Source organism: Mustela lutreola, chromosome 1 (assembly GCF_030435805.1).
Source record: "Mustela lutreola isolate mMusLut2 chromosome 1, mMusLut2.pri, whole genome shotgun sequence".
In the NCBI taxonomy this organism is placed as follows: domain Eukaryota; kingdom Metazoa; phylum Chordata; class Mammalia; order Carnivora; family Mustelidae; genus Mustela; species Mustela lutreola.
In genome coordinates this window covers 200230958-200258808 of record NC_081290.1, presented here as the reverse complement: position 1 = coordinate 200258808, position 27851 = coordinate 200230958, and the positions used below count along the sequence as shown (strand labels likewise).

Genomic DNA, 27851 nt, shown 5'->3' with positions numbered 1-27851 from the left:
GCCCAGTGGCTGCTTAGCGATCAAGTGTCTGAGGATATTAAAACTAATCAGAAATGACAGAAGACTTATTAGCATAATAGTTCAAAACAAAACCGGGTTCTAGATTTGGCACCCCAAGAGGAGTGGAATCCCCAGTGGGACCAAGAGCAATTATACATTGTGTCTGTCCTTGGAAACCATATCGAACTTGGATAAAGGAAATGATTCTTACATGCTGTAAGCACTCTAAATCTTACATGTCTGAATCTCGGGATAGTATTTGTTTGTTTGCAGTATTTCCGTTAAGTTTTCAAAGTCTCCCAAATAGTGAGAGCTCTTCTGTGCAATAAATATTTGTTCAGATGGAGTAAAAAGATTGGGTACCTGTCGAACAGGGTGATAAAGCACAAGCAGACTCTGTGGCTGACATGAGGATGGTCTGCTCCTGCAGATCTCTGCAGGTGCTGTAGAAGGATCTTGAAAGAATTCTTTCTGTTTCTCATATGAAATGCATTTCATTAATTCTGGAGTTTTTATTGAACACTTCCTATGAGCTAAGCTATATGTGAAGGGATCTAGATATAAAGGAGAATATGATGTAATGCAGTCCTGAAGCAGTCTCCGTCCACTGGGGAACATAACAGAATTTCTAAGTGTTGCCTCAAGATAAACAAGTAGGTAAAATCTCTCTCCTGGCCCCAAGAGAGAACCTGGAGGAGAAAGTTTTCTGTCATATAGTAACTGTGTTCAGAATTTTCACTAAGGAAAAAAAAGGTTATTCTGCTTTTTTCCTGAATGATTATTTCCCACTTAATTTAGTTTAGAAGCTGCTTCTTGTTGGGGTTTAAGCATGATTCATTGTATTTTTTTTCATGCACCAATAACGTATCAAGGTCTCCATTAATGCTTCAGTTACTATTTCCTTGGTTACGTAAGCATACCCATTCACAGATACATTTTTTTTTGAGGGAATTCTCCTCCTCCCCACAGCTCTTTAGAGCTTTCCCTCTGGTCTTTTGATGAACCTATGAGTGAGTCTTCATTATAGTATAGCTAAAATATTGATTCTGTATTCCCTGTGTGAAAGATGATTCTGTTGATCTGCTCTCAGTAGAGCATGAGTTGTTTTTCCAGTGGTAGTAATGAATTTGCACTGAATATCTGTATTTTCTCACTTGGAATCCCTATAACAAGTGCATGAATTTATAATAAGATGGCTAATCAGCATTAGAAGCGCAATCTGTGACTGCAAAAAAAAAAAAAAAATGAGTAGACAGGGAACAAAAAGATAGTCTTAACTTTGTTATCATGGCCTTTTAACCAGTGGAACTAAGTAGCTACGCCGAGAACTTGTCTTCTGCATTTTCTAAGTAGGAAGTGGTCAAATATACACATTCCATTTATAATGTGTGCTCATATATCTTATCTCATGAAAGAACATGTTCATATAAATCTGTATCCTTCATTTCTCTTTCAAGTTCTCTTTCTTAAATTGAGATATAATTCACGGACCATAAGATTCACCCTTTTACAAGCGGTGTTTAGAATATTCTCAGTTGTGTAACCATCACCACTAGAATTCCAGAACATTTTCATCATTCTGAAAGTAACCTTGTATCTATTGCCTCCTTCCCCAGCCCCTGGCAAGTACTATTCTTCCGTTTTTTTATATCTTTTTTTTTTCCCCCTAAACATTTTAATCAAGCTTTGAATTCTTTTTCTCAAGAACTTCAGCAAGTCACATTTGGCTGACTTGCTCCAACCTCATTCATGCATGTGTGACTCATCCCACATCACTTCTTCTAAATCTCCAATTGTTGCTCTGCTCAACTCCGGAATTTGTTTTATCATACAGATCTTTTATTGGGAATGCTATTTTGGCTGTGACTGACTTAAATTCTTAAAAAAAAAAAAAAAAAAAAAGAACCCAAACAAACCCATATATCCATAAATATCGTAAGACATAAAAAAGGTTTGCTTTCCAGGGAGATCTTCTCTGGGCATGGGTTAAGTTTTCACGTCTTCACCAGAGAAATCTTCTTTCCACTGTGTGTCCTGGAGTTTAATATCTATGAAAAGTCTGACGGCAGAGACGATCCTCTTTCTCTGTAGGTGTGTGAGCTGCTTCCCCGCCTGACTGCTCGCTGAATGATCCCGTTTGTGTGTGTCTTTCAGAACGCAGCTCTTCAGCATCTGTTTATTCGAAAGTCTTTCCGGCCTTTTAAGTGTTTGCAATGTGGGAAGGCCTTCCGGGAAAAGGACAAACTGGACCAACATTTGCGTTTCCACGGGCGGGAGGGGAACTGCCCGCTGACCTGTGATCTCTGTAACAAGGGCTTCATCAGCAGTGCGTCCTTGGAGAGCCACATGAAGCTCCATTCAGACCAGAAGACTTATTCTTGCATTTTTTGCCCAGAATCCTTTGACCGCCTTGATCTGTTGAAGGATCATGTGGCCATTCATATCAATGATGGCTGCTTCACGTGCCCAACTTGTAAGAAACGATTCCCAGATTTTATCCAGGTGAGTGTCTATTCCTGAGACTCCCGTACGCTTTTCTTCTTTGGTAAAAGAAACTTCGATGTTTGGAAAATTGAGACTGCCTACCGCCTGCATTTTCATCCCGTCCTTGAAACAACTTTACCGTTGAGAACAGTATTTCTTCAATCAAGCTACTTTTGATAAGCGAAACATCATCATAACCCTTAATTGTCCAAATCAGACATTGGCATTGAACCATATAAGTTGTATTACAAGGAGCAAATACCCAGATCTGATTATCATTTTTACAAAGTCTTTCTTAATCTTTGCCAGTACGCTCTACTCATAAAATGTAGAGAGCCTGTAGAAGACGTACTCCCATTTCTTGGCCTGGAAACATTTTCTCTCTACTACTGTGGTATCCTGTCTTGCTTTACTAAGGTCATGCATTTTGGAAGGAGACAAAGAGAGTTGGTATATAATATACTTTTGTATCAAGCACTGACCTCCTTCCCTGGACTATATTCTGGAGCAAAATAGGTGAGGATAAATTCCAGAATATTCATGATTTCATTTGAACATCCAATGATGATCTGCTAGTTCTATGTTAGTCAACGAATAGTTAAGTATAAATATCTAATAAAAATATTTTCTCTCTTAAAAAAAATTACCTAGACAAAAGGAGCTCATAGTTCTGCTAGTATGGGGAGCCTTGGTAATTTTGTCACTCCACAACAGTTAGAAAAGTGGCTTATGGCAGAATCTAATGGCAAAAGAGACTCAAAAAACAAGCAAAATGTCTTACAGGAATAGTTTGCTACGACTCACTACTCAGCCGTCGTTCACGGCTCTCCTTCACTGGGTATTTATGGCTAAGGAAATTCAGAGGTCATATTCCTTTATTTAAATTATCCAAAAGCATGGGGAATAAGTCCCGATTAAGGAGAAATGATACTGATGTTGTGTTGTTCTCCTAAAAGGGTAATGTATTTTATATCATCAAATTCATGTCTTTATTCTTCAGAACCTGATTTGTTTATTTATTCCAAGATTTTATTTATTTATTTGAAAGAGTACACAAGCAAGGGGAGTAGGAGAGGGAAAGGCAGACTCCCCTCTGAGCAGGGATCACCATATAGGGCTCCATCCTAGGACCCTGGGATTATGACCTGAGCTGAAGGCAGACACTTAAACAACTGAGTCACCCAGGCGTCCCTTTCAGAACCTGATTTGATGGAAAGATGTAAAAGGACCAATTAATGAAAGGGACTAAATTGCTTCTATATGTGTTGGAAGCAGGAAAGAGTGAGAAAGAATCTTTTTTTTAATCTTTCTGTGGATAATTTTTTACCAAGATTTATTTAAATCCAGAGGAATTCTGCTTTTAATCTTAAAAAAGGAGAGAAAGAAAAATGGGTCTCATGTGATCAGGGCTTTAACTGATCAAGTACTCTTTGTTTCTCTTCTTCACATTATATGGAGGTTGAGATTTATAAGGCTTTCTGGCTACTTGTTTTGTTTCTTTGGGACAGGGGTGCTGTGTGTGAGGCCACTTATCAATCACATGTGATTGGGTTATGCCGCAGGGCCCATGAAAATCCATGGGAATGCGTTTGGCTCCCTCTAGTGTTCATAAGCCGCCATTTGTCCTTTCCTTGGGTCCTCTGACTGACTCGCGTCTTCAACTGCCAGGTGAAAAAACACGTGCGGAGCTTCCACTCAGAAAAGATCTACCAGTGTACAGAGTGCGACAAGGCGTTCTGCCGCCCTGACAAACTGCGCCTGCACATGCTTCGACATTCAGACCGCAAAGATTTCCTGTGTTCGACGTGCGGGAAACAATTTAAGGTACAGAAGCAGTGAAGGGCCTAACGTTCTCAGGGTCACGGAAATTTCGCGGGGCTAAGGATAGGTGCCTGTTCATTCCATCAGTTAATCACCTCCTTACAAAGATCTGAACTTGGGATGCATTTTATGTCTCACGTTTGACTTGGTTATTATGATAAAATGAGGGGAAAAGCTCACCTTAATATCCCCAAATAATTAATATAATTGTGGAATAGAGTGATAACCCATCTCCTTAAAAGAATCCAAATGTACAATAGGTGGAACTGCATTGCTTTGAATTCCCAAGAGAACAATACGTTGACTTACCAAATCGAGAAACTTTTGTTGGGGACCTATTACGTATCAGAGCCTGGCAATTGAGCCCTGAAAGTCTCGGAACTGTCATCTAAGGAAGGCAGGAGATCTGTGGGATGCCGAACGGCTTGGGCAACTTGGGGAAAGGGTCATGACTCCAGGATTAAAAGAAGACATCATAAGTATTGGTAGCCTGCCTAGACTTTAGAAGAAGCAAGGGGCAAACTCACAGGAGACTCAGGGATAAGAGTTAAATAAGGAAATAGGAAAATAGTCAAGTACGTTTCATTGGGAAATCAGATGGCTCATACTGAATAGAGAAACACTAGTGAGTGTGACTGTAGATCATGCTGTCATAGAAACTGGAAAAGAATCAGAAAAGGCTGCAGAAGGGAAAAATTAATTATAAAAAGATGCATTGTATAGAATTTGGAGATGGTAAAGAGATATAGGAAGTAATTTTCAAGCTTTAACTTGATATGTCGTGGAATAGAATCCTGCTGGCATTCAGTGTACGGTAGCACCGTTTGGGCCTTTGCGGAGAACTCTAATGTGACCTCTAAATAGGTGTAGGTTCTTTTTCATTTCTTTTATTATTATTATTATTAATTATTTATTTTTTTAAAAGATTTTTAAAATTCGTTTGACAGACAGAGATCACAAGTAGGCAGAGAGGCAGGCAGAGAGAGAGAGAGAGAGAGAGAGGTGGAAACAGGCTCCCCACCTAGTAGAGAGCCTGATGCGGGGCTTTATCCCAGGACCCTGAGATCATGACCTGAGCCGAAGGCAGAGGCTTAACCTGCTGAGCAGCTAAGGTGCCCCTCTTTTTCGTTTCTTAATTAAAAAACACCACCAACGGGATGCCTGGGCGGCTCAGTGGGTTAAGCCTCTGCCTTCAGCTCAGGTCATGATCTCAGGGTCCTGGGATCGAGTCCTGCATCTTGCTCTCTGCTCAGCAGGGAGCCTGCTTCCCCACCTTCTCTCTCTCTGCCTGCTTCTCTGCCTACTTGTGATCTCTCTCTGTCAAATGAATAAATAAAAATCTTTAAAAAAAAAACACACCACCAACAATCTATCTAAAAGGATTCATGTCTTATGATGTTAACAGATTGTTCATCCATCCATCCCACCATTTGATATTTGATATTTTTTTATTCTCTCTTTTGTGCCTGATCTCATTTTAGCACCAGGCATGTGAAAAACCTTGCTCCTTTCACTTCCTCTTTCACTCTCACCTGATGTATTAGGATAGGGTTCAAACAGGAATGCAAACCCACTAGAGTTATGTAGCAAGGGAGTTTTATAGGAATAAGAACATCATAGAAGAAGATAGAGAAGCATGGATCTGGCAGGAGAAGTTGGAGGATCAGAGAGAAGTCACTAATGTACCCTCCTGCGGCCCTGGTCCGGGCGGACAACGAGCACTTCCCTGGGAATCTGGGGACCCTGGCACCTTCAGCGTGCTCATGAAAGAGAGCCGGTGCTGGCTACGGAGGAACCTTCCTGCCTGTGGCAGTGGACATGGAGTTGCCCGCAGTGCCTGCTCTCAGCAGGAGAGCTGGTGGCTCAGTAGGAGCCAGCGAGGGTGAGCGGGGCCATCCCGGCAACCCACCTCCGGCTCCCGGAGCATCCTGGCCACTGCTTCCTTCCCGTCTTCCAGTCTGGTGTGAGCCTGTCTCCTTGTGAAGACTGAGGACCCAGGAAGGGGATCCGTGTCAATACAGTTAGTTCTCCTTAGCTGAGTTGACACAGTCTAAAAGCACAACCTATCTACAGTTCATTTTTCAGACTATAATGAGTTATTTTTCTAGAGAACAAATTGGATGTCATGTGCCTTCAGAAAAACCCTTTAATTTTAATAGCCTCTTAGATAGATTTCAAAGTGCTTATCACTTAGAAGTCACCCCAAGGGGCACCTGGTGTTTCAGTCAGTAGAGCATGCAACTCTTGCTCTCAGGTCACCTATCGTTGGGCATAAAGGCTTACTTAAAAAAAAAAAAAAATAGCCACCACAAGATCTGGCTTCCATAATAGAATATATAGAGAGAGTTGTGAACTCACTGTGTTGTACACCTGAAACTGATATAATATTGTGTGTCACCCAAACTCTAGTTGAATACAGGACCTGGCTCCCAGTTACCTGTGCAGTTCTCCCTTCCCTTTTGTACTCTGCTCTCCTGAACTGTGGGGTTTACGGCAGTGTGGCATGCTGTCTGACTCTCCTGGGGGCATTACATCTGTTCTTCTTCTCAACCCACTGCTTGAAATACACTTTCAGACTCTCTCATCCTTCTGCCTGGCTGATGTCACTTTATACACAGGCATTTCTTGATGCCCCCCTCCCTGGATTAAGTGCTTCTCCTGTGTATTCCCATAGAACCCTTAACTTGTGAGCCTGTTGTAGCACTTCTACTGAATTGTAATTGTCCTACTACAAGTTCCAAAAGGTAGGACCTCTTGACTTTCAGGTGCTCTCACTTTAAAGAGGAAATCTGACATGTGCATTGAAAATCGTTACTGCTCCTGGGGGGCCTGACTGGCTTAGTCAGAAGGACACTCGACTCTTGATCTCAGGGTCATGAACTTGAGACCCAGACTGGGTGCAGAAATTACTTCAGTAAATAAAACTTAAAAAAAAATTATTTCTGCTACTGTAATAGAGGGGAAAAAAATGCCATGAGGAGGATTTGATCTGATTTGGGGTATAGGTGACCCTTGAATTCCCTTAAGGGTGGGCAAGAGGGAGCCTGCTAGAGAAAGGGACGGGAGGGGGACAGGGAGAGGGGTAAAGACACTCCAGGGGCATTTTACAGCTGGGCTGAACTGGAGAAGAGGGCTACCGTATTCAAGACAAACATCTGAGGGAGAATTGGTAGGACTTCATGTCTGGATGCCAGGCGGATGGGTGGACAGAGAGAAATTGGGCTGTGCAGCTTGGGAGCCTAGCTATTTGGGATCATTGCTGATCCAGCAGCAGGATTTAGGCAGGAGGAGAAAGTGGGGCATAATGAATTGGTTTTAGGGCCATTAGGATGGAAAATGCTGAGAAATGGCCTTCAGCGAATGTGTATGCAGAGCTGGGTGTAGGAGGAGGAGGAGGCTTTCAGGCTTGTGTAATGATTCAGTTACAATAAGTGGGTCCTTTAAAGAGAATGGGTGGGGGGAGATAGAGAAGACCAACGCTGGGGAAAAAGCAGAAATATAACAGAAGTCTGAGGTGTTGAGCTTTATCTAAAGACACTCAGAAATACTGTTATTTAGGACAGGGCTTGTAATCCAGACTTCACCGCAGAGTAGGAGATGATGAAATTCTCTGATGGGCTTCCCGGGAACGAGGTGGGTGGGGTAGGAGGAGAGAGTGGTCGTGTTTTATCCATGGCAGCAGAAGAAGGAGGTAAGTGAGGGGTCCTAGCGTTGAGCTCTGAACTTGGAATGGTTCCCAATACTCGGTGGGCACTTGAGAAATGCTTGTTAGATGAATGTGCTGAAAAAGGGCAGTGGTTTAATAGAAGTCCTTCTACCAAAATGTGAGGAGAACTGTTCTGGTGGAAAGAATCAGAATCTTTATCAGGCCAATAAGAGTTTAATCATGTCCAAGAGAAGAGAGAAATGCTGAAGAAGGGAGCTGGCATGTTTCTGAATTTTTTTTTCCATTGGGATAGGCTCTGCCCGATTTTCTCTCTATGCACTCGTATAAACATGTATCACTAGATTAGGTCATCAGACTAAGACCTGTGACCTAGACCATATGCTCCATCCATAGTGGGCAGCGTGATTGTTTACATGAACTTCTAAATCCATAAGATGAGAAATACTTAAATTTATGTGGGATTTGGAGGAGCATCATAATGTTTGTTAAAATGTGTGGGAACTGAGCATACACATGGCTTTGTAAATACAGTATTACCTATCATTCATTATCAATTTATCTTGTAAATTCTTTTTTTAGATTTTTATTTTTTATTTATTTGACAGGCAGAGAGCACAAGTAGGCAGAGAGAGAGAGAGAGAGAGAGAGAGGTGGAAGCAGGCTCCCTGCTGAGCAGAGAGCCCAATGCGGGGCTCGATCCCAGGACCCTGGGATCATGACCTGAACCGAAGGCAGAGGATTTAAATCCACTGAGCCACCCAGGTGCCCCTAAGTTTTTTTTTTTTTTTTAAAGATCTTGTTTGATAGGGGGAGCAGCAGGCAGAGGCAGAGGGAGAAACAGGCTTCCTACTGAGCAGGGAGTCCAATTCGGGGTTTGATCCCAGGGCCTTGGGGCCATAACCTGAGCCTAAGGCAGATGCTTAACTGACTGAAGCACCCAGGCACCCCTGTCTTGTAATTCTTAATACCAAGTTTATTCCATTATCCTTTGACCTTCTCCATAATACACATAATTTCTTCCTTCCCAAAAGGCAAGGCTCAGTGGAGCACACTTATTTGCTAACAGACAGAGTTTTGCCATGTCCTTGTCTGTTCCAGAACCCTAGCAACTCGGATGCCTCTTGGTAGGTTGTGTTTACTGGTAACTTGTATTGCTTTTTTTAATCCCTTCAATTAAAAAATTTCTGCCCTCGCTACCCCCCTCCCCTGCCTTTTCAAACATTCTCTCTAACTAGCGGAAAGACAAGCTACGGGAACATATGCAGAGAATGCATAACCCTGAGAGGGAGGCCAAGAAGGCTGACCGCATCAGCCGCTCCAAGACGTTCAAGCCTCGCATCACGTCCACGGACTACGACAGCTTCACGTTCAAGTGCCGCCTGTGTATGATGGGCTTCCGGAGACGAGGCATGCTGGTCAGTGCCAAGCCGCTACCAGACCCACCCACTTCTGTTTACGGTGATGGCTTCTGTGCAGTATTCTGTGCGAAATTCTCAGTAGGTTTTGTCAGGGGCTAGGGGAAAAGCCAGAAGCAAGTGACGCCCAATTTGGAGTTCTTCCCAGTCTCCCTTTGCCCTCCTGTGGCACAGCTCATTTCTCCTGACCTCTTGGGATGAGTCTTTCTCTATCACTTCTTATTACGAGTTTCTTTTGCTTTACCCTGCTCAGTCTCTGCCCTTCTATTTCATTTCCTTCTTCTTGTGTTCCTGAACATCCTTTCTGGTGGGGTTTGTCCTTCTCCCCAGTGGCTCCCTTAATGCCTCCCCTTTCCGGATGCGAAAGAGCAGTAGTAGGAAACTGCCCTTCAAAGCAGGGTGTGTGCACCGGGTTCGTGCTATCCCCTTTCCCATCGTAGAATCCACAGTGACCTTCTGAATGACTGGTAACTCTTGCTAACCATGACTGTTAAGGCTTTGTGTCAGAAGGGCCTGGAAATGCTGGATCTGGCTACATGCCTTACTGTTTTGGGGCATGCCTTCAGAGGATTCCATCTTCTAGCATTCAAGACCAGAGCATTTGGTTCGCTTCTCTTTGTAATGGGTTCTTTTTTCTCATTTGCTTTTTTCCCCTTTAGGTAAATCACTTATCAAAGAGGCACCCAGACATGAAGATAGAGGAGGTGCCGGAGCTAACCCTCCCCATCATAAAGCCCAACCGCGACTACTTTTGTCAGTATTGTGATAAGGTAAAAGGAAACTATCCACGCTGGGAGCCCTTTGTCTGCATGTATGAATATACTGGGATCTTGCAGTTACTCTTAACAGATGGTCCCCTGGCTCTCAGTAGTTTTCCATTCAGATGAGCAAGGGCTACAAGTTCAGTCTCATTTTAAGCCAAAATTTTTTCCCTAAGCATTAGTTGACTTTGTGTTAAATGTTTTTCCTTCTCTCTGTGATTTTGTTTTAAAAGCAGAGGCTTACCAAGGGCTTAGTATATAAATTCATTTTAAATTCCTAGGCTCTAAAGTGAAATTGTTTATCATCCTACTTGTAAAATATATACAGTGGGTTTGGGATTTCTAGAAGATTGAGTAGGATGTGGACAAGTTTTTTTTTTTTTCTTTTTTAATTGATTTTTTGTGGACAAGGTTTACAATGGATAGCTGTTCATATATTTTATTTTGGGTGACCTGAATACCTTTTCTCATCCTTACTTTTGTGCAGTTACAAAAAAACCAAATATACACCTATTGTTTCATTGTAATATTGTTTCCTTATACGATGGAGTTGTGTTAGCTTAAAACTGGGAAACTTTTTATTTATTTATTAATTATTTTTTTAAAGATTTTATTTATTTATTTGACAGACAGAGATCACAAGTAGGCAGAGGCAGGCAGAGAGTGAGAAGGGGAAGCAGGCTCCCCGCTGAGCAGAGAGCCAGATGTGGGGCTCGATCCCAGGACCCCGGGATCATGACCTGAGCCGAAGGCATAGGCTTTAACCCACTGAGCCACCCAGGCGCCCCTGGGAAACTTTTTAAAGCATAGATTTACCATTGGAGGTACTAGTCACTTATAGACTTGCCATTTTGGAAGATTCTTTGGCATCTAGTAAACATTGAGAGCTTTTGTAGAAAGGCTAAGTGGGATGATCTGGGCTTTGAAACAATTCTTTTTCTTTGACTGTGTATCTACCTCTTAAACTTCAGGGTAAGGGCTATTTTTGTTATTACTATCTTAGATGTACAAATTCTAGAGCGATGCCTAGCCTATCTACCTTATGCTCTTATTTTATATATCCTTCAGGATAGCTGTTCATATATTTTATTTTGGGCGACCTGAATACCTTTTCTCATTTCTCCTATCTAACAACGGAATTGTTAGAGAGTGTGCTTTAAAGTAAGAAGGTAGAACCGTATGCTGTTTTTGTGACAAAGCATTTGAATTTGCAGGTTTACAAAAGTGCCAGCAAGCGAAAAGCCCATATTCTGAAGAACCATCCAGGGGCTGAGCTCCCACCGAGCATTCGCAAACTCCGTCCAGCTGGCCCGGGAGAGCCGGACCCCATGCTGAGCACCCACACCCAGCTCACAGGCACAATAGCCACCCCTCCTGTCTGCTGCCCTCACTGCTCCAAACAGTACAGCAGCAAGGTATTGGGAAGGGCTTTGAATGCATCTGAATCAAGGTCATTATTGAAGGAATCTCCTAAGAGAAGGCGGCAGTTGGCTTCTGCTGGATTGATGGGGGCTGTCAGAGGTGTTTTCCTAGTTCAGATGGCTAAGGAGCTACTTCCTGAGAATAGGAACTGTAAATCCAGTATGGGAAGAGGATATGTGGAATTTCCCCAGAGTTAGTATATCTCATACATAACCTGAGCATTCAGTTGGTTTCCTTTTCCCTCGGTCTGCTGAAGGTTTCGTGTTAGAATAGTTATGCTTCTGCTTTATGAGCTCAGGTTTACTTCTGTAGGAACTTCTATAGGTTTACTTCTAGGAACTTCCTACTTCTGTAGGAACTACGTAGGAACTTACATGATAGATCTTGAAAAGGGGGTCATTCTTGGTTATGGGGGGCAGGGAGCTTGTGATTGGTTGCTGGAGTTACTGGGGGGATGAGAGGTTACCATGAATGAGGTGTGCTGCCCTTGCCTGGTGGTGTGGGGTCCCATGGGTGTTCAGTTTCTTCTCTACCTCTTCTTTTTCTCTTGTAAACCCTGTGCTGCTTTGGGAGGAGTACCATACCTTCTTTCTTTCAAATCCAGAAAGACTTTAGGACTCTTGCAGGGTTTGAGTTTGAGAAAAATGGCAAATAACTAACTCTAGTAATGATTCTTGGTTTTGCCATACTCTTCCAGACCAAGATGGTACAGCACATTCGAAAGAAGCATCCAGAGTATGCCCAGCTCCCTAACACCTTACATCCACCACTGACAACAGCTGTGATCAGTGCTACCCCAGCTGTGTTAACCACAGACAGTGCTACCGGGGAGACCGTGGTGGTAAGTGTGTGGCTGGTAAGGGCACCTCATCCCCTTTGGCGCCTATCATGGCTTCCAATGCCAAAGCCATGTCTAACTTGCTCTGTAATTGGCTGCAAAGGTAGCCCATTATCCTTCAGTTTTCTACCCAGGCATTATGCTTATGGTTGGTCTCCTGGTTGATGCTTTCCAAAGCTTTCTGTAGAAGGGGCAGCAAGAAATGTTCAGTGCTGCTCCTGTGCTGGGAGACTATCAGAACCTCTCTGGTAGCTCCACTGGGGCTGACACAGACAGGCAGATGCAGACGCATGGGTAATCTTCCAGTATCTTCTCATCTTCGGATTTCTCCTGCCTGAGCTCAGGGCTAATTTGTGCAAGCAGTAGTGTCACCAGCTAATGTGGTTTTTGTGACTTTTCTAGACAACAGACCTCCTAACCCAAGCCATGACAGAACTGTCCCAGACCTTAACCACAGATTACAGAACGTCACAGGGGGACTACCAGAGAATTCAGTACATTCCCGTGTCTCAGTCGACATCCGGTCTTCAGCAGCCTCAGCACATACAGCTTCAAGTGGTTCAAGTGGCTCCGGTATACATGTTTCTCTTCACCTTCACCAATGTCATATGGCCACTAGCCAATATGGCGGGGCTGGGATTGGGGGGGGGTGGTCAACAAAAGCACCCAATTCTCAGACCTAGAGTTGGATTCCACGTCACTTGCTTTGCATGTAAGGTCTGAGTCTAAGGCTTTTTTTGTAAAGCTCTCCTGCCCTCTGGGCTGTACAGGGCTGTGGAATTAGCGGTGTAAGAGATTTCCCTCAAGAGCAGTCTAGCCGTTTCGGGCTGCCATATATACTGTCCTCCTGTGCTACCTGGGACAGTCCCCCATGATCTTTCAGAGCCTCTTTTGAGTCCTTGAGCTCCAAAGTTGACTACTTGGTGGAGAACTAGTTTGGTACGTGCCGACTTAGGCATCTAAAGGGAGGTTGTAAAGAACGATCTTGAGGGGCGCCTGGGTGGCTCAGTGGGTTAAGCCGCTGCCTTCGGCTCAGGTCATGATCTCAGGGTCCTGGGATTGAGTCCCGCGTCGTGCTCTCTGCTCACCGGGGAACCTGCTTCCTCCTCTCTCTCTCTCTCTGCCTGCCTCTCTGCCTGCTTGTGATCTCTCTCTGTCAAATAAATAAACAAAATCTTTAAAAAAAAAAAAAAAGAACTATCTTGAGTTTTGAGAATCAGCACGTTATTGGTACAGAGGTATAATTCCGTTCCTTCTACCAGATAATTGGTAGCTCATTCTCACTGATGAGGGAGCTAAAAGAAGAAATCCTCCCAGAACTATTGTTTCATTTAATTACGCTGAGGAAGTGTATTCAAGGCACAAATGATCAAACCTGTTGCTTTGAACTAATTTGGTCTGAAAATTCTAGTTCAAATACCAGAGCAGGAAAGGAGGAGTTGCTACTGTCATTGACTGTGCTTTCTCTTGTTTTTCTTATGGGATGTTTCTTAACTTCAGACTTTGGAGGAACCTATGAATCTCTGGGATTGCCTGTGAAGTGTGATGTATATGTACATTATTCTGGAAAAAGGGACTATACTTTAGCCAGATTTTCAGAGATGTTTGGGGTGCCTAAAATGGGTTGGAGACCACTCTTCTAGTGGGTCAGTAGCTGAAAGCAAATTCTCTTGTCAAGGGTAAGGCATTAAATTAAATGAAACTTAAGGGAAAAGGACTTTTGATTCCTGAGAGTTTCTCATTCATCTTATGATGAGCTATATTTCCCTTTCTGCCCTTTTCTTTCAGAATTAAATAGCATTAGCGACTTATGTTTTTTAAGTGTAACTTTTAAAAACAATCGTCTTTGCTAATGCTTACCAACATGGCTTAGGTGTGGGCTCTCTGGGAGCGAAGCCCCAGATGTGAAGTTCCATCCACTCTCCTGCTGGGGCATTGGTGCAGCTGAGGGTTTTCTCTGGAAGGATTCCCCTTCCCCTTAATCAGAATGTGTTTTGTCTTCCCATCCCTCAGGCCACTTCCCCACACCAGTCTCAGCAGTCCACTGTGGATGTTGGCCAACTCCACGACCCTCAGACCTACACCCAGCATGCCATCCAGGTGCAACACATCCAAGTCACAGAGCCCACTTCCTCCACCCCCTCGGCATCCCAGGTACGTTCTCCAGCTGTTTGTCGAGGGAGTATGGTCCAGGCGACCCGGGAACGTTCATGTGAGTGAAGAGACATCATCTTCAGACCTAGGTACCTGGGCTATTGAAATGATTTTGGGGCCTTCACTATAGGTCCTGCCTTTGCCTCTGGGTTTTATATTGGCATTATGGGCATACTTGCATTAAGTGATGAGCTTCCCCTGAGCAGAAGGAGCCCTGAGATCTCATATTCTAGGGATAGCCTTGGCCTTTGCTTACTGTTTTAAATGGCTCTCTGATAGCATGCAGTTGCTAAGTTGTTCTAGAATTTTGGAACCATGACTTTGTGGTGTATTATTGTGTTTGTATGATAGAGACAACATAGCTACATCCATTCAAAAAATATTTCTTACAATCTTACCCTTTGCATGAAACGTTTCTAGGTCTTGCCCTCCAAGCTTGGAGTCTAGTAGGGTTATGACATATATACAGAAGCAAACAGGATATGAAGTGAAGGTATTTGAACTGGAAAGGACACTTGCAGGCCCACTTCTGATATTCACAGGTTCCAGAACAAGAGTACAAACGAAAGCCTGCATGCCCTGTGTCGAGGCAGTTTAAAGTTTCAAATCAAGCTAACAAACTGTTAAATAAAATATGTTCTTTGCAACTACATGGATGGAGCTAGAGACTATTATGCTAAGTGAAATAAATCTGTCAGAGAAAGACAGATACCATATGATTTCACTCATATCTGTAATTTAAGAATCAAAACACATGAGCAAAGGGAAAAAAAAGAGAGAGGGGGCAAACCTAGAAACAAACTCTCTTTTTTAAAGATTTTATTTATTTATTTGAGAGAGGGTGAGAGCAAGCATGAGCAGGGTAAGGGGCAGAAGGAGAGGGAGAAGCAGACTCCCCACTGAGGAGGGAGCCTAACAGGGGGCTCGATCTCACCACCCTGAGATCACAACCTGAACTGAAATCAAGAGTCAGACGCTTAACTGACTGAGCCACCCAGGCGCCCCAACTAACTAGAATTTAAATAAAAACTTTAAAAAAAAATGTATGTTCTGCCTTCCTACTTGACACATATATTTGTATAATAACAAAATTGAAAAATATCTGCTAAGTAACAATTGATACTAAGTAACATGGTTAGTGCCGATTGGAAATTACTTGCCTTCTTGCCAAACGTATGGGCGGTGCTGGCAGCTGCCAGGCTGGGGCGGGAAGAAGAGATAGAAGGATTTCTCCCTCCCTTGCTGGCTCTGTGCCCTTCAAGCTGCTGTGGAAATCCACAGGATAAACATGTACTTTCTCTGCATTCCTGTTTACTGGGGAACATTGGGCATGGGAGGCTCTGCTGCTTGCCATCTGTGGCCGCTCTCTTCCTTCTAGTGTGAGGTTCAGAGGCTGTGAGGTTTCTGTCACTTTTTCTCGTCCCAGACAGTCACCTCTGTCAACAAGGGGCCCATCTTTTCCACCACCATAGGTATCACACTTTTAAGTTTCTCAAAGGAACCCTATGCTGGAGGGACTCCTTCTCAGAAGGTGGTGGCTCAGGGACAACCTTCCCCAAGACTGCTCTCCATTTTTTCTCACCCAGCCTCCATCCTGCACCTCACAGGGCCTTCTGTGTACCCATGTGGACACCCCAAGCCACGTGTCCCAGCTACTTCCTCATCCCTGCAAAGGTGATCCCACAACTATTCCCTTGGTCCTCTGTGGCCAAATACCCTTAGAGGAGCCCACATCCAAGAGATAGGACCCCTGCAAGATGACAGGCCCAGGCAAGAGACTTGTGCAGGCCCTGGAAGTGGGTGCAAGGCCATTTCCACAGGGAATGGGGGACTCTGGTTCCCAAGTGTCATGTAGAAGGGGACACATATTCCAGGGCCATGGTCTAAGGATGGGTCTTGCCTGGGTCTGAGGATGATGTGGCTATATGGTAAGTTCTGGACTTTCAGAAGAGGGAAAGATTACATTTAGCAGGGAACCAAGGAGGTTTCTGTGGAAGTGGTATCTGAGTTAGGTCTTGAAGGAGGGGTATGATTTTGATATGGTGGTTGGGCAAGGCATTAGGATCTGAATACACTCTCATTATGAGTAAAGGCTCAGAGGTGGGAAACTGGGACATTTATGGAAAACTGTTTAGTTTACTAACAGGAAATGATGTTTGGGAGAGAAGTTGGGAAGGTAGTTTGGAGCTGGAATCTGGAGGGCTTGCAGGGCAAACTGTGGAGCTTGGGCTCTGTCCTGTGGACAGGAATAAGCCTCTTTCTGGATGTCTACCTCCACACCTGTGTTTATCTCCACTAAGTGAGTGGGATTTCCCAGTGTACTCAGTGGAAATGATGATTTCTGGGTTCTGCTTCAGTTTGTGTTATAGATTCGCTCTGTGACATAGGCAAGCTCTTTAGCTCCTCAATTTTTAAGAAATCTTAATGTAATTAAGATAATTAGACTTTCATTCATTTATTTTTCTAATGCACTTAGTAAAATTAATTTTTGGATATTCTTATATATAATCCTTGGAAAATGAATTGGGTTTTGATAGTTATGATTCCTTTTCATTAATCTTCTTCTTATTTAAAATACTATTATTTTAGCAACCGCACTTTCAGTGTTATCATTTATGCAGCCAGATTTACTTCCTTCAGTTACTTGTGAATCTTAACTATACTGGAAGTGATTAGTTTTCTACTTGTGCCTTGTCTTTCTCTCTAGGTAGCTGGGCAGCCCTTGAGCCCTGCCTCCCAGCAGTCCCAGCAAGGGCTCAGCCCCTCCCATATCCAAGGCGGGGCCTCCACACCAGGCCAGGCTCTCCAGCAGCAGCAGCAGGGTTCCTCTGTACAACATACCTACCTGCCCAACACTTGGAATTCCTTCCGTGGCTACTGTAAGTCAGAACCAGGGATGGGGGTCTAGCTCATGGGTGGGAAATCTACAGTCAAGGGTCATAATTTTATCAGCTTTAGAATAAATTTTCTGGGCTAAAGTATCATTGGCCATTTTCTACATTCTGTGGTGCATATCCTTGAAGGAGTTTCATGACCAAATTCAAGGCGGCGTTCTGATCTCAGAGAGCGATCCATTTCAGAACCATCAGGAGTATTGCCGAAGAAAGTGTAGGCAGAGGGACTCGATAGCAGAATAGATGAATCTAGGGTATATTGATGGTGGTGAATCATCTCTTCCATCAACATTCGTTGAATAGAATCTTTGTGTAAGCGGATGTGCTAGACCCTGGATATACAAAAAATTAATATTGACATTCCCGTCAGTAATACCACACAGTAGTAATGTTAGCCAGCTTTCTTTAAGCTCTCACTAGGTGCCGGAAATGGTTCTAAGCCACATATATACTACATTCAGTATTCACAACAACCTGTAAATACAGTTGTTATTTGTATTTTACAGATAGGGAAACTCAGACACAGAGTAACTGGTCAAGGAACCCCCCTAGTAACTAGAGGCTTGGAACTCCAAACCACCACACAGTGTGGCCTCTCCTTATAAGATAGTCCTTGACTCAAATAGATCATTATCCAATAGAGAGAGAGAGATGAGTGGATTGCTTTCAAAACCCTGAGATTAGTGCTACAGAAGCAGCAAAAGGTTGGCGGCTGAAGGTCCTAGTAGTTAACAGTTTTGGTGGGAATGGCAGCCTTGGACATGAGCTGGAAGGCATGAGATCTTTATGATGAAGATCTAGAACAGAGGAATAGCTAGATGTCGATAGTAGGAGCAGTAGGGGCTGAGAAATCGGGAAGGCCAGTGCTGGCCTTCCTCCTACTACTGACTTCTTTCTTTGAGTCTTTCTCCATTGTCCTTGATCTTTGGCTGTGTTATGTGGATCTGGTATGGAAACAGGCTCAAACTCTATCTTCTTGATATTTTTACAATCTGTTCTCTTAAATTTTGGTCGTCACAATGCTGACTGAGTCTTGTTTCTAGTTGGGGAAAGATTCCAACTCATGGTCACTACCAGGAGAACCCTGGTAAGTAGACATTTATACTAAGTTTAATTCCTGTGAAAGAAAGGTGAAATGATTGCCATGGGAATAATAGAAACCCTGGAGAAAAGATTCTGGAATTGAAGTTGTTTATTAGGGGAAACATTTAAAAATACACAAAAATAGAATAGTATAATGAATGCCTTTGTGCCCATTATCCAACTTTATACCAACTCAGGGCCAATCTTGTCTCATCTGTACTCCCATCATTCTCTTCTAATTCCCCAACTGTATAATAATCTGTATTATTTCATCCATAAATATTTTTTAAAATATTTTATTTATTTATTTATTTATTTAGAGCACTCTTGGGGGTGGTTGGGGGAGAGGGAGAGAGAGAGAGACTCTCAATCAGATTCCTTACTGAGCATTGAGCCCGATGAAGGGCTCGATCTGACAACCCTGAGATCATGACTGGAGCCAAAACCAAGAGTCTCATGTTCAACTGACTGAGTCACCTACGTGCCCAGATAAATATTTTTTAAAGCGCAACTCCAGTACAGTTATCAAACCTAAAAATACAGGACAGTAATTCTTTAATAACCATCAAATATCCACTGTTCGTATTTCTGTGATTGTCTCCTAAATTTTTTTAAAGATTTTATTTATTTATTTGACAGAGACAGAGAGAGAGCACAAGCAGGGGAGGGGTAGAGGAAGAGGGAGAAGCAGGCTCCCTGCTGAGCAGAGAGCCTGATTCGGGGCTCGATCCCAGGACCTGGGATCATGACCTGAGCCAAAGGTAGTTACTTAACTGAGTGATCCACCCAGGCTCCCCTCTTAAATTTTTTTTTTTTTTTTTTTAAGATTTTATTTATTTACTTGAGAGAGAGACAGTGAGAGAGAGCATGAACGAGGAGAAGGTCAGAGAGAGAAGCAGACTCCCCATGGAGCTGGGAGCCCGATGCGGGACTCGATCCCGGGACTCCAGGATCATGACCTGAGCCGAAGGCAGTCGTCCAACCAACTGAGCCACCCAGGCGTCCCTTAAATTTTTTTTTAATGGTTGGTTTTTTTCAAATTGAGTTCTAAATAAGGCTCATGCATTGCAATTGGTTATGTCTTTTGAGGGATTTTTAAAAAAAAGATTTTATTTTTTTAAGTAATATTTACACCAAATATGGGGCTCAAACCCATGACCCCGAGATCAAGAGTCACGTGCTCCACTGACCAGACAGCCCTTGAGGGTTTGTTTTTGTTTTTTTTGTGTGTATTCTGTTATTATTTTTTTTAGGAATATAGTGATATTTATCAGTGATTAATGAAAATTAATTAGATCCTATTGACACATTTATTTATTTATTTATTGTATACTCTCTCTTTTACTTTTTATTTTTATTTTTTTTTAAGATTTTATTTATTTATTTATTTGACAGACAGAGATCACAAGTAGGCAGAGAGGCAGGCAGAGAGAGAGGAGGAAGCAGGCTCCCTGGTGAGCAGAGAGCCCGATGTGGGGCTCGATTTCAGGACCCTGGGATCATGACCTGAGCTTCGAAGGCAGAGGCTTTAACCCACTGAGCCACCCAGGCGCCCCTGTATACTCTCTTTTAAATTGCAGTTTATGTGTTAAAGGAACTGGGTCATTTGTTCTGTAGAATTTCCCATGTTGTGGTTTTTGCTGTTGTCATCCCTATATTATCATTTAAGATGCTTTCTTCTGTCCCTTTTCTTTCCTGTAGACTGGAGACTTGACCAAATTTAGGTTCTTTTTTTTTTCTTTTCCCCTCCAAGACACTTGTGGCTGGTGGTGTGGACTTCTGCAGGAGGCACATGACGCTTGCTGTCTGCCTTCTCCCTCTGCTCCTCTGCTTCGTTACGGATTGCAGAGCTGTCGTAGTCTGATTCTATCATTCTTCACTCATCATTTAGAAAACTTCTTCTTCTTCTTTTTTTTTTTTTAAAGATTTTATTTTTAAGTGATCTCTGCACCCAACATGGGGCTCAAAACTCACACCCCAAGATCAAGAGTTGTGCACTCCACCAACTGGGCCAGCCAGGTGCCCCCAGAAAACTACTATAAAGAAAAAATCTTGGGGCACTTGGGTGGCTCAGTGGGTTAAAGCCTCTGCCTTCGGCTCCGGTCATGATCCCAGGGTCCTGGGGTTGAGCCCGGCGTCAGGCTTTCCGCTCGGCAGGGAGCCTGCTTCCTCCTCTCTCTCTGCCAGCTTGTGATCTCTGTCTGTCAAATAAATTAAAAAAAAAAAAAAAAAAAGACAGAAAATCTTTACCTTGACTAATAAGTTACTCTGAGGTACATTTTGAACAGAAGGGCAAGATAAATGCTTTAAATATCCAGTTCATCTCTTTTTATTTCCCAGTTTTCAAAATAATGAGTTCTTTCCTAGTATTATCCAAGGTGAACAATGAGGGGTATGTGTGTGTGTCTGACTATCATTGTAGTCTCATTGTCATCATAGTAAATATATTTCAGGCCGTTGCAGTCGTTACCCTTACTGATGCTCAGATTATCCTGTCATTGGCCAACGGGAGCATCTTCACATTGGCCCCTGTGTCTCTTCTACATGACCCCTTGTCTCTTACAGCAGCTTGCGTGCTGGTATGATCCCAGCTCATCTTATGACGTAGGCTCATCCTGTAATGTTTCCTATACCAGCTTTGGAATCAGACAGAAGCCAGAAGCTCTGGTTCCTTTTAGAAGGAAATATTATATAAAGACCCTATATATTATATATATAAAATATTATATAAAGACCAGCTGGATGGTAGGGTGAGCTTTGTGTTTTTTTTTTTTTTTTAAAGATTTTATTTATTTGACAGACTGAGATCACAAGTAGGCAGAGAGGCAGGACCCTGGGATCATGACCTGAGCCGAAGGCAGAGGCTTTAACCCACTGAGCCACCCAGGCGCCCCATGAGCTTTGATTTTAATTTTCTTTAATAACACTGGTGGTGAAATAAAAATTCAAGTTAGATTACATTGTGATTAGTAGGCAATAGTGGGTACACTGTTAGTGATTCAAATCCCAAATTAAAGGATAAAAATATTGAGCTAACAGGTAAACCATTGTAACTTATTCCAAGGTTTTAAAAAAATTATTAAATATTTGTCTTATGGATATTCAGAAGTCACGTTCAGGTGAGATGCATTGATTGTTTCTGATATTTGCTAACTCTGGGCTAATTTTTTATGATCATTCTTATCAGAGTATGGGGAAGTCATATCATATGACTAACGGCAAGCCAATCTATGGAAAATGTCTCAAAGAGGGATGTGGTCCCTTGCTAGGTATTTGTTACTACAACTTGTATTAAGATCTGAAACCACTGAAGTATGGATCTTTCCTGTTTTTCAGCATCGGAGATTCAAATGATGACACTTCCCCCAGGTCAGTTCGTGATTACAGACAGTGGTGTGGCCACTCCGGTCACCACTGGCCAAGTAAAGGCGGTTACGCCGGTAAGTGACCTGCTCCGGAGGACTTTCCTGTCCGTTATACTACACCAGTCTCCACGAACACCCATTTCCTACTCCTCAGCTCTCCTTACCTGAGTTAGAGATACCTCCTCTGTACTCCCATAACTCCTTGTGGAGCTATGTTATAACCCTTATTATAGTGTATATTAATAACTGTTTTCCGGTCTGTCTTTTCCCAGCAGACAGTGAATTCCTTGAAAGCCGGGCTTGGCCTTTACCTCTTTATTCTCAGTGCCTTGCCCAGGAGGCTGGTATATAGCAAATGGTCAATAAATACCTATGCAATTAATGACTATAATGAACCTGCTAGATGCATACATGTACGGAGTCGTAGTTGATCACTTTTTTTACGTGCTTTGTGGGAAGTATTTATGACTATTGGTCCTCAGCTGGGTTGGGAGAGAATAGTAGAATGAATCTGTTATGGAGCTCTTTTAAGCTATTTTAAATAGCCAGCCCCCGCCCCCCGCCCCACCGCCCTTGGGGGAAAAACATTGGCATGAATTATCTTGTTCTATTTAGATTAGGCAGGTCAGTGTTGGTGGTATCTGCTACCTCTGTTTTTATCTTCATTGGTTTGTGCTGGCCTGCCTCTAAGTAATTAGAAAACAGTATGTAAATTTAAATTAAGAAACATACTCATAAGTGGCTAAGGATATTGGGATGTTCCCAGGGGAAGACTTTTTCCCAAGATGTCTCAAAGAGCAGCAGGGTAGTCTGGTGGACCCAAAACCTGATTTTTTGCATCACCTGGGTGGCTTTGCCTCCGGTCATGATCCCATGGTCCTGGGATCAAGTCCTGCATCGGGCTCCTTGCTCAGCAGGGAGCCTGTTTCTCCCTCTGCTTACTGCTGCCCCTGTTGTGCTCGCGCTGTCTCTTTCTGACAAACAAATAAATTAAAAAAACAAAACAAAAAAACCTGATTTTTTCCCCCAAAGCATACTGAGAGCTTACCCATTTCTTAGCACACAAACTCACATTAACTAGACTTAGGAGAGATGTGTAAATCCAGAGGAACACTATTGTCCGTGAAAACAATGACTAATGTGAAATGGAAGAGTCTCATAGGCATAATCAGTGAAATTTTTACTCCCCGTGGGACCCATTGACTCTACCTTTTTGGGCCAGGAACTCATTTGAAAACCTGATTATAGCCAAGGATGTTCCCCTCCTCCTGCCATAATACACACACATGCGCGCACACACACACACACACACATTTAATGTACATTTTCCAGGCTTCATAGAATCGCTCAAGCCTACATGTGGACCACCTAGTAGTCCACGGACCCCAGGCTGAGAACCTGGCCTCCTCCTGCTTGAGAAAGACCCACATGGGAAAGTAAATCATAATCAGAGATTGGTGATTGTGGACTCTGAGCGTGTGACCCTAGATAAATCAAATGGGTATTTGTCTCTGATGTTTTTTTCTGGACAGTGCTTGAAAAGGCCACTGCCTGGGTTTTCCTCCATGACTTCTTTTTTCTTAGCGTATATAGCAGACCGATCACCCTGCCAAGGGACACATTCTTGCTTTAAAAACGTTAACTTGGGCGCCTGGGTGGCTCAGTGGGTTAAGCCGCTGCCTTCGGCTCAGGTCATGATCTCAGGGTCCTGGGATCGAGTCCCGCATCGGGCTCTCTGCTGGGCAGGGAGCCTGCTTCCTCCTCTCTCTCTCTCTCTCTCTCTGCCTGCCTCTCTGCCTACTTGTGATCTCTCTCTCTGTCAAATAAATAAAATCTTTAAAAAACAAAAAACAAAAAACGTTAACTTAAGGAAATAGCTCCATGTCTGTGAAGTTTTCATGATCAGAGGAAAAATAATGGTAATGCATGGTTTCATAAAGCTAAATTGATTTAGGGTAAGGGACTTTATTCTAAGATCATGTTCTTCTTATACTTTTTTTTTTTTTTTAAAGATTTTATTTTATTTATTTATTTTTTAAGATTTATTTTTTTGACAGACAGAGATCACAAGTAGAGAGGCAAGAAGGGAGAGAGGGGGAAGCAGGCTCCCCACCAAGCAGAGAGCCCGATGCAGGGCTCAATCCCAGGACCCTGGGATCGTGACCTGAGCTGAAAGCAGAGGCTTTAACCCACTGAGCCACCCAGGCATCCCTCTTCTTATACTTTTGAGTGTTAAAATTTCTCTGATTTGATAGTAGCATCTTAAAAATGACTTTTCTTGGCAAAATAAAATTTTGGAATACTTATTACTTTTAATTTGCTGGCCTGTGAAATTCTGAAGTCTAGGAACCACTGATCTTGATTCCCTGTCTTGGGAGCCATTCTGCCTCTTTTTCTTCTTCTTCTTCTTTTTTTTTTTTTAAGATTTTATTTATTTATTTGAGTGAGAGAGAGCGTGAGAGGGGAGAGGGTCAGAGGGAGAGGCAGACTCCCTGCTGAGCAGGGAGCCCAATGGGGGACTTGATCCTGGGGTTCCAGGATCAGGACTGCAGCTAAAGACAATTGGTTAACCAACTGAGCCATGCAGGTGCCCCGCCATTCTGCCTCTTTAAGGAAACTTTAAATATCTGTTCTGTGATCTCCTTTGTATTACTCTTAAATCATAATAGACAGCAATCTTACTTTATTAATATCTGAATTCTTAAGAGTGGTACAATAGCCCACGTTTCCTTAGCCACATAGGTCATGATTGTGATGCAAATTTCTGTACCTGGAGCTCTTCACTGTATCATTTGGTAGAACACCAAAGGCGGTCCCTTAAAATACCTTTGCAGTCTATTAACTCTGATTCATCCCCTCCAAAGTACTCACATAGGTGCCTATTTTGGTGTTACCTTATAATGTTTCCTTTCATATTCCTTCTTTTTCTCTCTACCCAGAACCTCCCCCACTCCTTCAAGACTTCAGATTTCTAAAGATCTTTTTTTATTCTAGGGTCATTATGTGTTATCAGAAAGTCAACCAGAATTGGAGGAAAAGCAAGCTTCTGCTCTCTCCGCGGGAGTCCAGGTTCAGCCAGCTACACACAGTGACTTGGACCCCCAGACCACCAGCCAGCAGCAGTCCACGCAGTATATCATTACAACCACCACCAATGGGAATGGGAGCAGTGAAGTGCATATCACTAAACCTTAACATCTACCCTTGAGCTTGAATCCAGCAGTCACATCATGTCTCTTCTCATCCATAAGTCTGGAAACTTCCAACACTTGGAACTCTTTTTTTAAGATTTATCATTCGCTCAAGAATTTGGAAACCACACACCAGGGCTCCTTTTATCAAGGTCATCTTTACCAAATTGACTCTTTAAATCCTAGGAGCTTCTGCCATGGAATGGAGATCCTTAAGGGGAAAGTGGATTTCAAGGTGGAGAAACTTCGCCTTACTCTTGAGTTGGTTTTTTAACACATTGATAGGCCTTACTTTTCCTTTGCGGAAACATTAAGTGGTGTATCACATTTGTACCAAAGGTGGAGAAAGGATGTGCCAAGTCCATGGCCACTGGACTTCTTCATTCCAAGCCATGGCCCTGAAGGAGAGGGGTATTTTATTCGGTCAGAACTGCTTCATCTTCTGAGTTTGCTTTTCAGTAATTTAACAAGGGAAGCCTATTGAATATGAAAATAAAGATGATGAAACAGAGGTTTGACAGTGATGTTCTGAAGGAAAAACCATCGTCTAGATTTTTCTTATTGCTGATTTAAAACAACCACAAAAACAACTTGCCTCTTTGGGAAAACTGTTATTGGGCTACTATTGGTAGTGCTTTGCACAGGCGCTGGCCTTCAGCCACTGAGGCAAGAACCTCCTATTCTGGTAGGTCTTACCTTATTACTCCACCACGGTAGACTCCCCGTAGGAGAAAAGGTTTGTTTGATGTCAGCAGAATTTAAACTCCCACATTAAAGCTTTGCCTCCCATTCTCTGGTTGTGGTGTATTAAGAAGGAGGTGTTTGAGATCTCGGTACCAGGAAAAAATACTAAGATAATTACATATCGATAAAGTGAAAAGCACTGAAACCTTGTCCTGCCTTGCAGGATCCATTTACCATTCATTGGAACAGGATTAATTCCTTGTTCTTATCAGGTGTACATCCGACTCTCACATCTTTTAGTGTATTTTAGTACTTCTCATGCTGTCTTAAAATGAACATTCTTTAAGTTTGGTTGGAAAGGTGGCCCTCATTTTTTTTTTTTTAAACACTTTTAACTTAGACATATTGTAACTCACCTGGACCTTTTGGAAAGATGACCAACTTCACACTTAGGGGAAAAATAAGAATGTGGGGACCATTTATATGTCAAGGTAATTATAAGGGATATGAAAGAAATCCAATCTTTATGCTTTTTATACTGTCACTTGGGAGGAGAAAAATCTGCCTCAGCGATAGCTTTTCTTATATGTGTTCCTGTTTGCTGTCTTGTTGGCTATGAATTCAATGGGGGAAAATACTTCCCTACTTTTTACTGTGCATTCCAATTGTACACGTAAAACATTGCAGAAATCGGTATGTATTTTAACAGTTTTTTGTGACATACTAACACATTTTTAGAGGAATTATCCTGTGATGGAACTTATCACTCCCGAACAGAAAGATCTAATTTCAATTTCAAATGAAGTTAGCTATTCTGTTTTATTTACATTTCTGGGTAAAAACTGGTTCTATAAACTAAGAAAGTATAATAGCTTCTTTATGGTAAGACACCTTTTGGAAAAAGAAACGATTCTGTCGAAATAACTTTACTAATATGTAGATTTTGCACTTTATTTTTGAGACCTCATTTATTTAGTTATCCCTGAAAATCTGGGCACTAAGGGAGCTTGAGAAAGTTACTTGGTAAATGTGTAGAAGCTAAGGATGGACTCTATCTTTGGTAACAAAGATGTAATGTTGATGTTTTCCATAGAAAACATTGACCCTGAGTCACAAAACAGAGACTCTGGGTTCCAGAGTCCTGCAGTATAATAACTGTAAATATCCCAGTGTCCAGTCTAGAAAGACTTGCTAGGCGAAGAGTATTAGACTTTGCTAAAGGTCCAGTTTAATTTTTATACCTTAAATCTGGCCCTATTGGGTCCTTTTTAATTTGAACGAGCAAGGTACTACCCCTTCCCTCAGGAATAACTTATTGATTACAAGAGAAAACTATCACTGAACAGAATGTTCATTTTATGCCAGTTATTTCAAATTGTAAAATACACAGAAGAAAATAGTTTGGAAGGACTCTGCTTCTTTCTCATCTAAGTTTTTTCTTTTTCTCTTTTTGTACTTATGTGGAATAAACAAAGGATCTAAAACCAATTTGTATATTATCAACCAGAGATGCAGGTGGCCATCAAGCCAAACACTTCTCTAAGATCAGGTATTCTGCACGTCCATTCCAAGTTAATAGATTTTTTCAAAGGGACTTGGATTTGAAGAGGTGGTGGATTATAAGCCATCTGAAGATCAATACAGAAAAAAAAAGTATGTAGCCAATGTTTATATTGTGGCCTCTCTTAGGACATATTGGCACTCTAAACTTCAATCAGTGCAGTGTGAAAATTTTGGAGTAGGTTACATACAGATTTTACATTTTTATTGTTTGATTTATGCTCACATAAATAGACATTTCATCATGTAAAATTCCTATTATTCTGGAAAAACCTATTGCTTTGATCTTCTTGAATTGTTTTCCGATTTGGAATTATCCTTTCAAAAAACTCTCAAGATATCTAGGGCTAAAAAGCACTTCATGAGATGCTAAAGTTGACCCACAGGTTGAAAATATTGACCCTGTCCTGTTATTTAAATGTGAACATTTAATGTACATTCAGTGAGTTATAGTGTTAATAGTCTTGTGCTACAGCAGGTGTAAAAATTAATAAATATTTTTTTTTAATAAA

General features: G+C 42.3%; 1 protein-coding gene across 4 annotated transcripts in view; it reads left to right on the top strand.

Annotated features, from left to right (window-relative positions):
• The window catches only part of PRDM10 (PR/SET domain 10), a 98410-nt gene extending 70559 nt beyond the window's left edge, over positions 1-27851 (top strand). For 3 of the 4 annotated variants that reach the window (XM_059184989.1, XM_059184999.1, XM_059184979.1), the window contains 11 exons: positions 2155-2502; positions 4153-4308; positions 9208-9387; positions 10047-10157; positions 11363-11563; positions 12268-12411; positions 12811-12981; positions 14422-14562; positions 17270-17441; positions 21876-21979; positions 24899-27851. In XM_059184989.1, coding sequence (XP_059040972.1) covers positions 2155-2502; positions 4153-4308; positions 9208-9387; positions 10047-10157; positions 11363-11563; positions 12268-12411; positions 12811-12981; positions 14422-14562; positions 17270-17441; positions 21876-21979; positions 24899-25099 — 1929 coding nt within the window. In that variant the 3' untranslated portion in view covers positions 25100-27851. The remainder of the gene's footprint in view (positions 1-2154; positions 2503-4152; positions 4309-9207; positions 9388-10046; positions 10158-11362; positions 11564-12267; positions 12412-12810; positions 12982-14421; positions 14563-17269; positions 17442-21875; positions 21980-24898) is intronic. The other variant, XM_059185009.1, reaches the window with a different exon arrangement.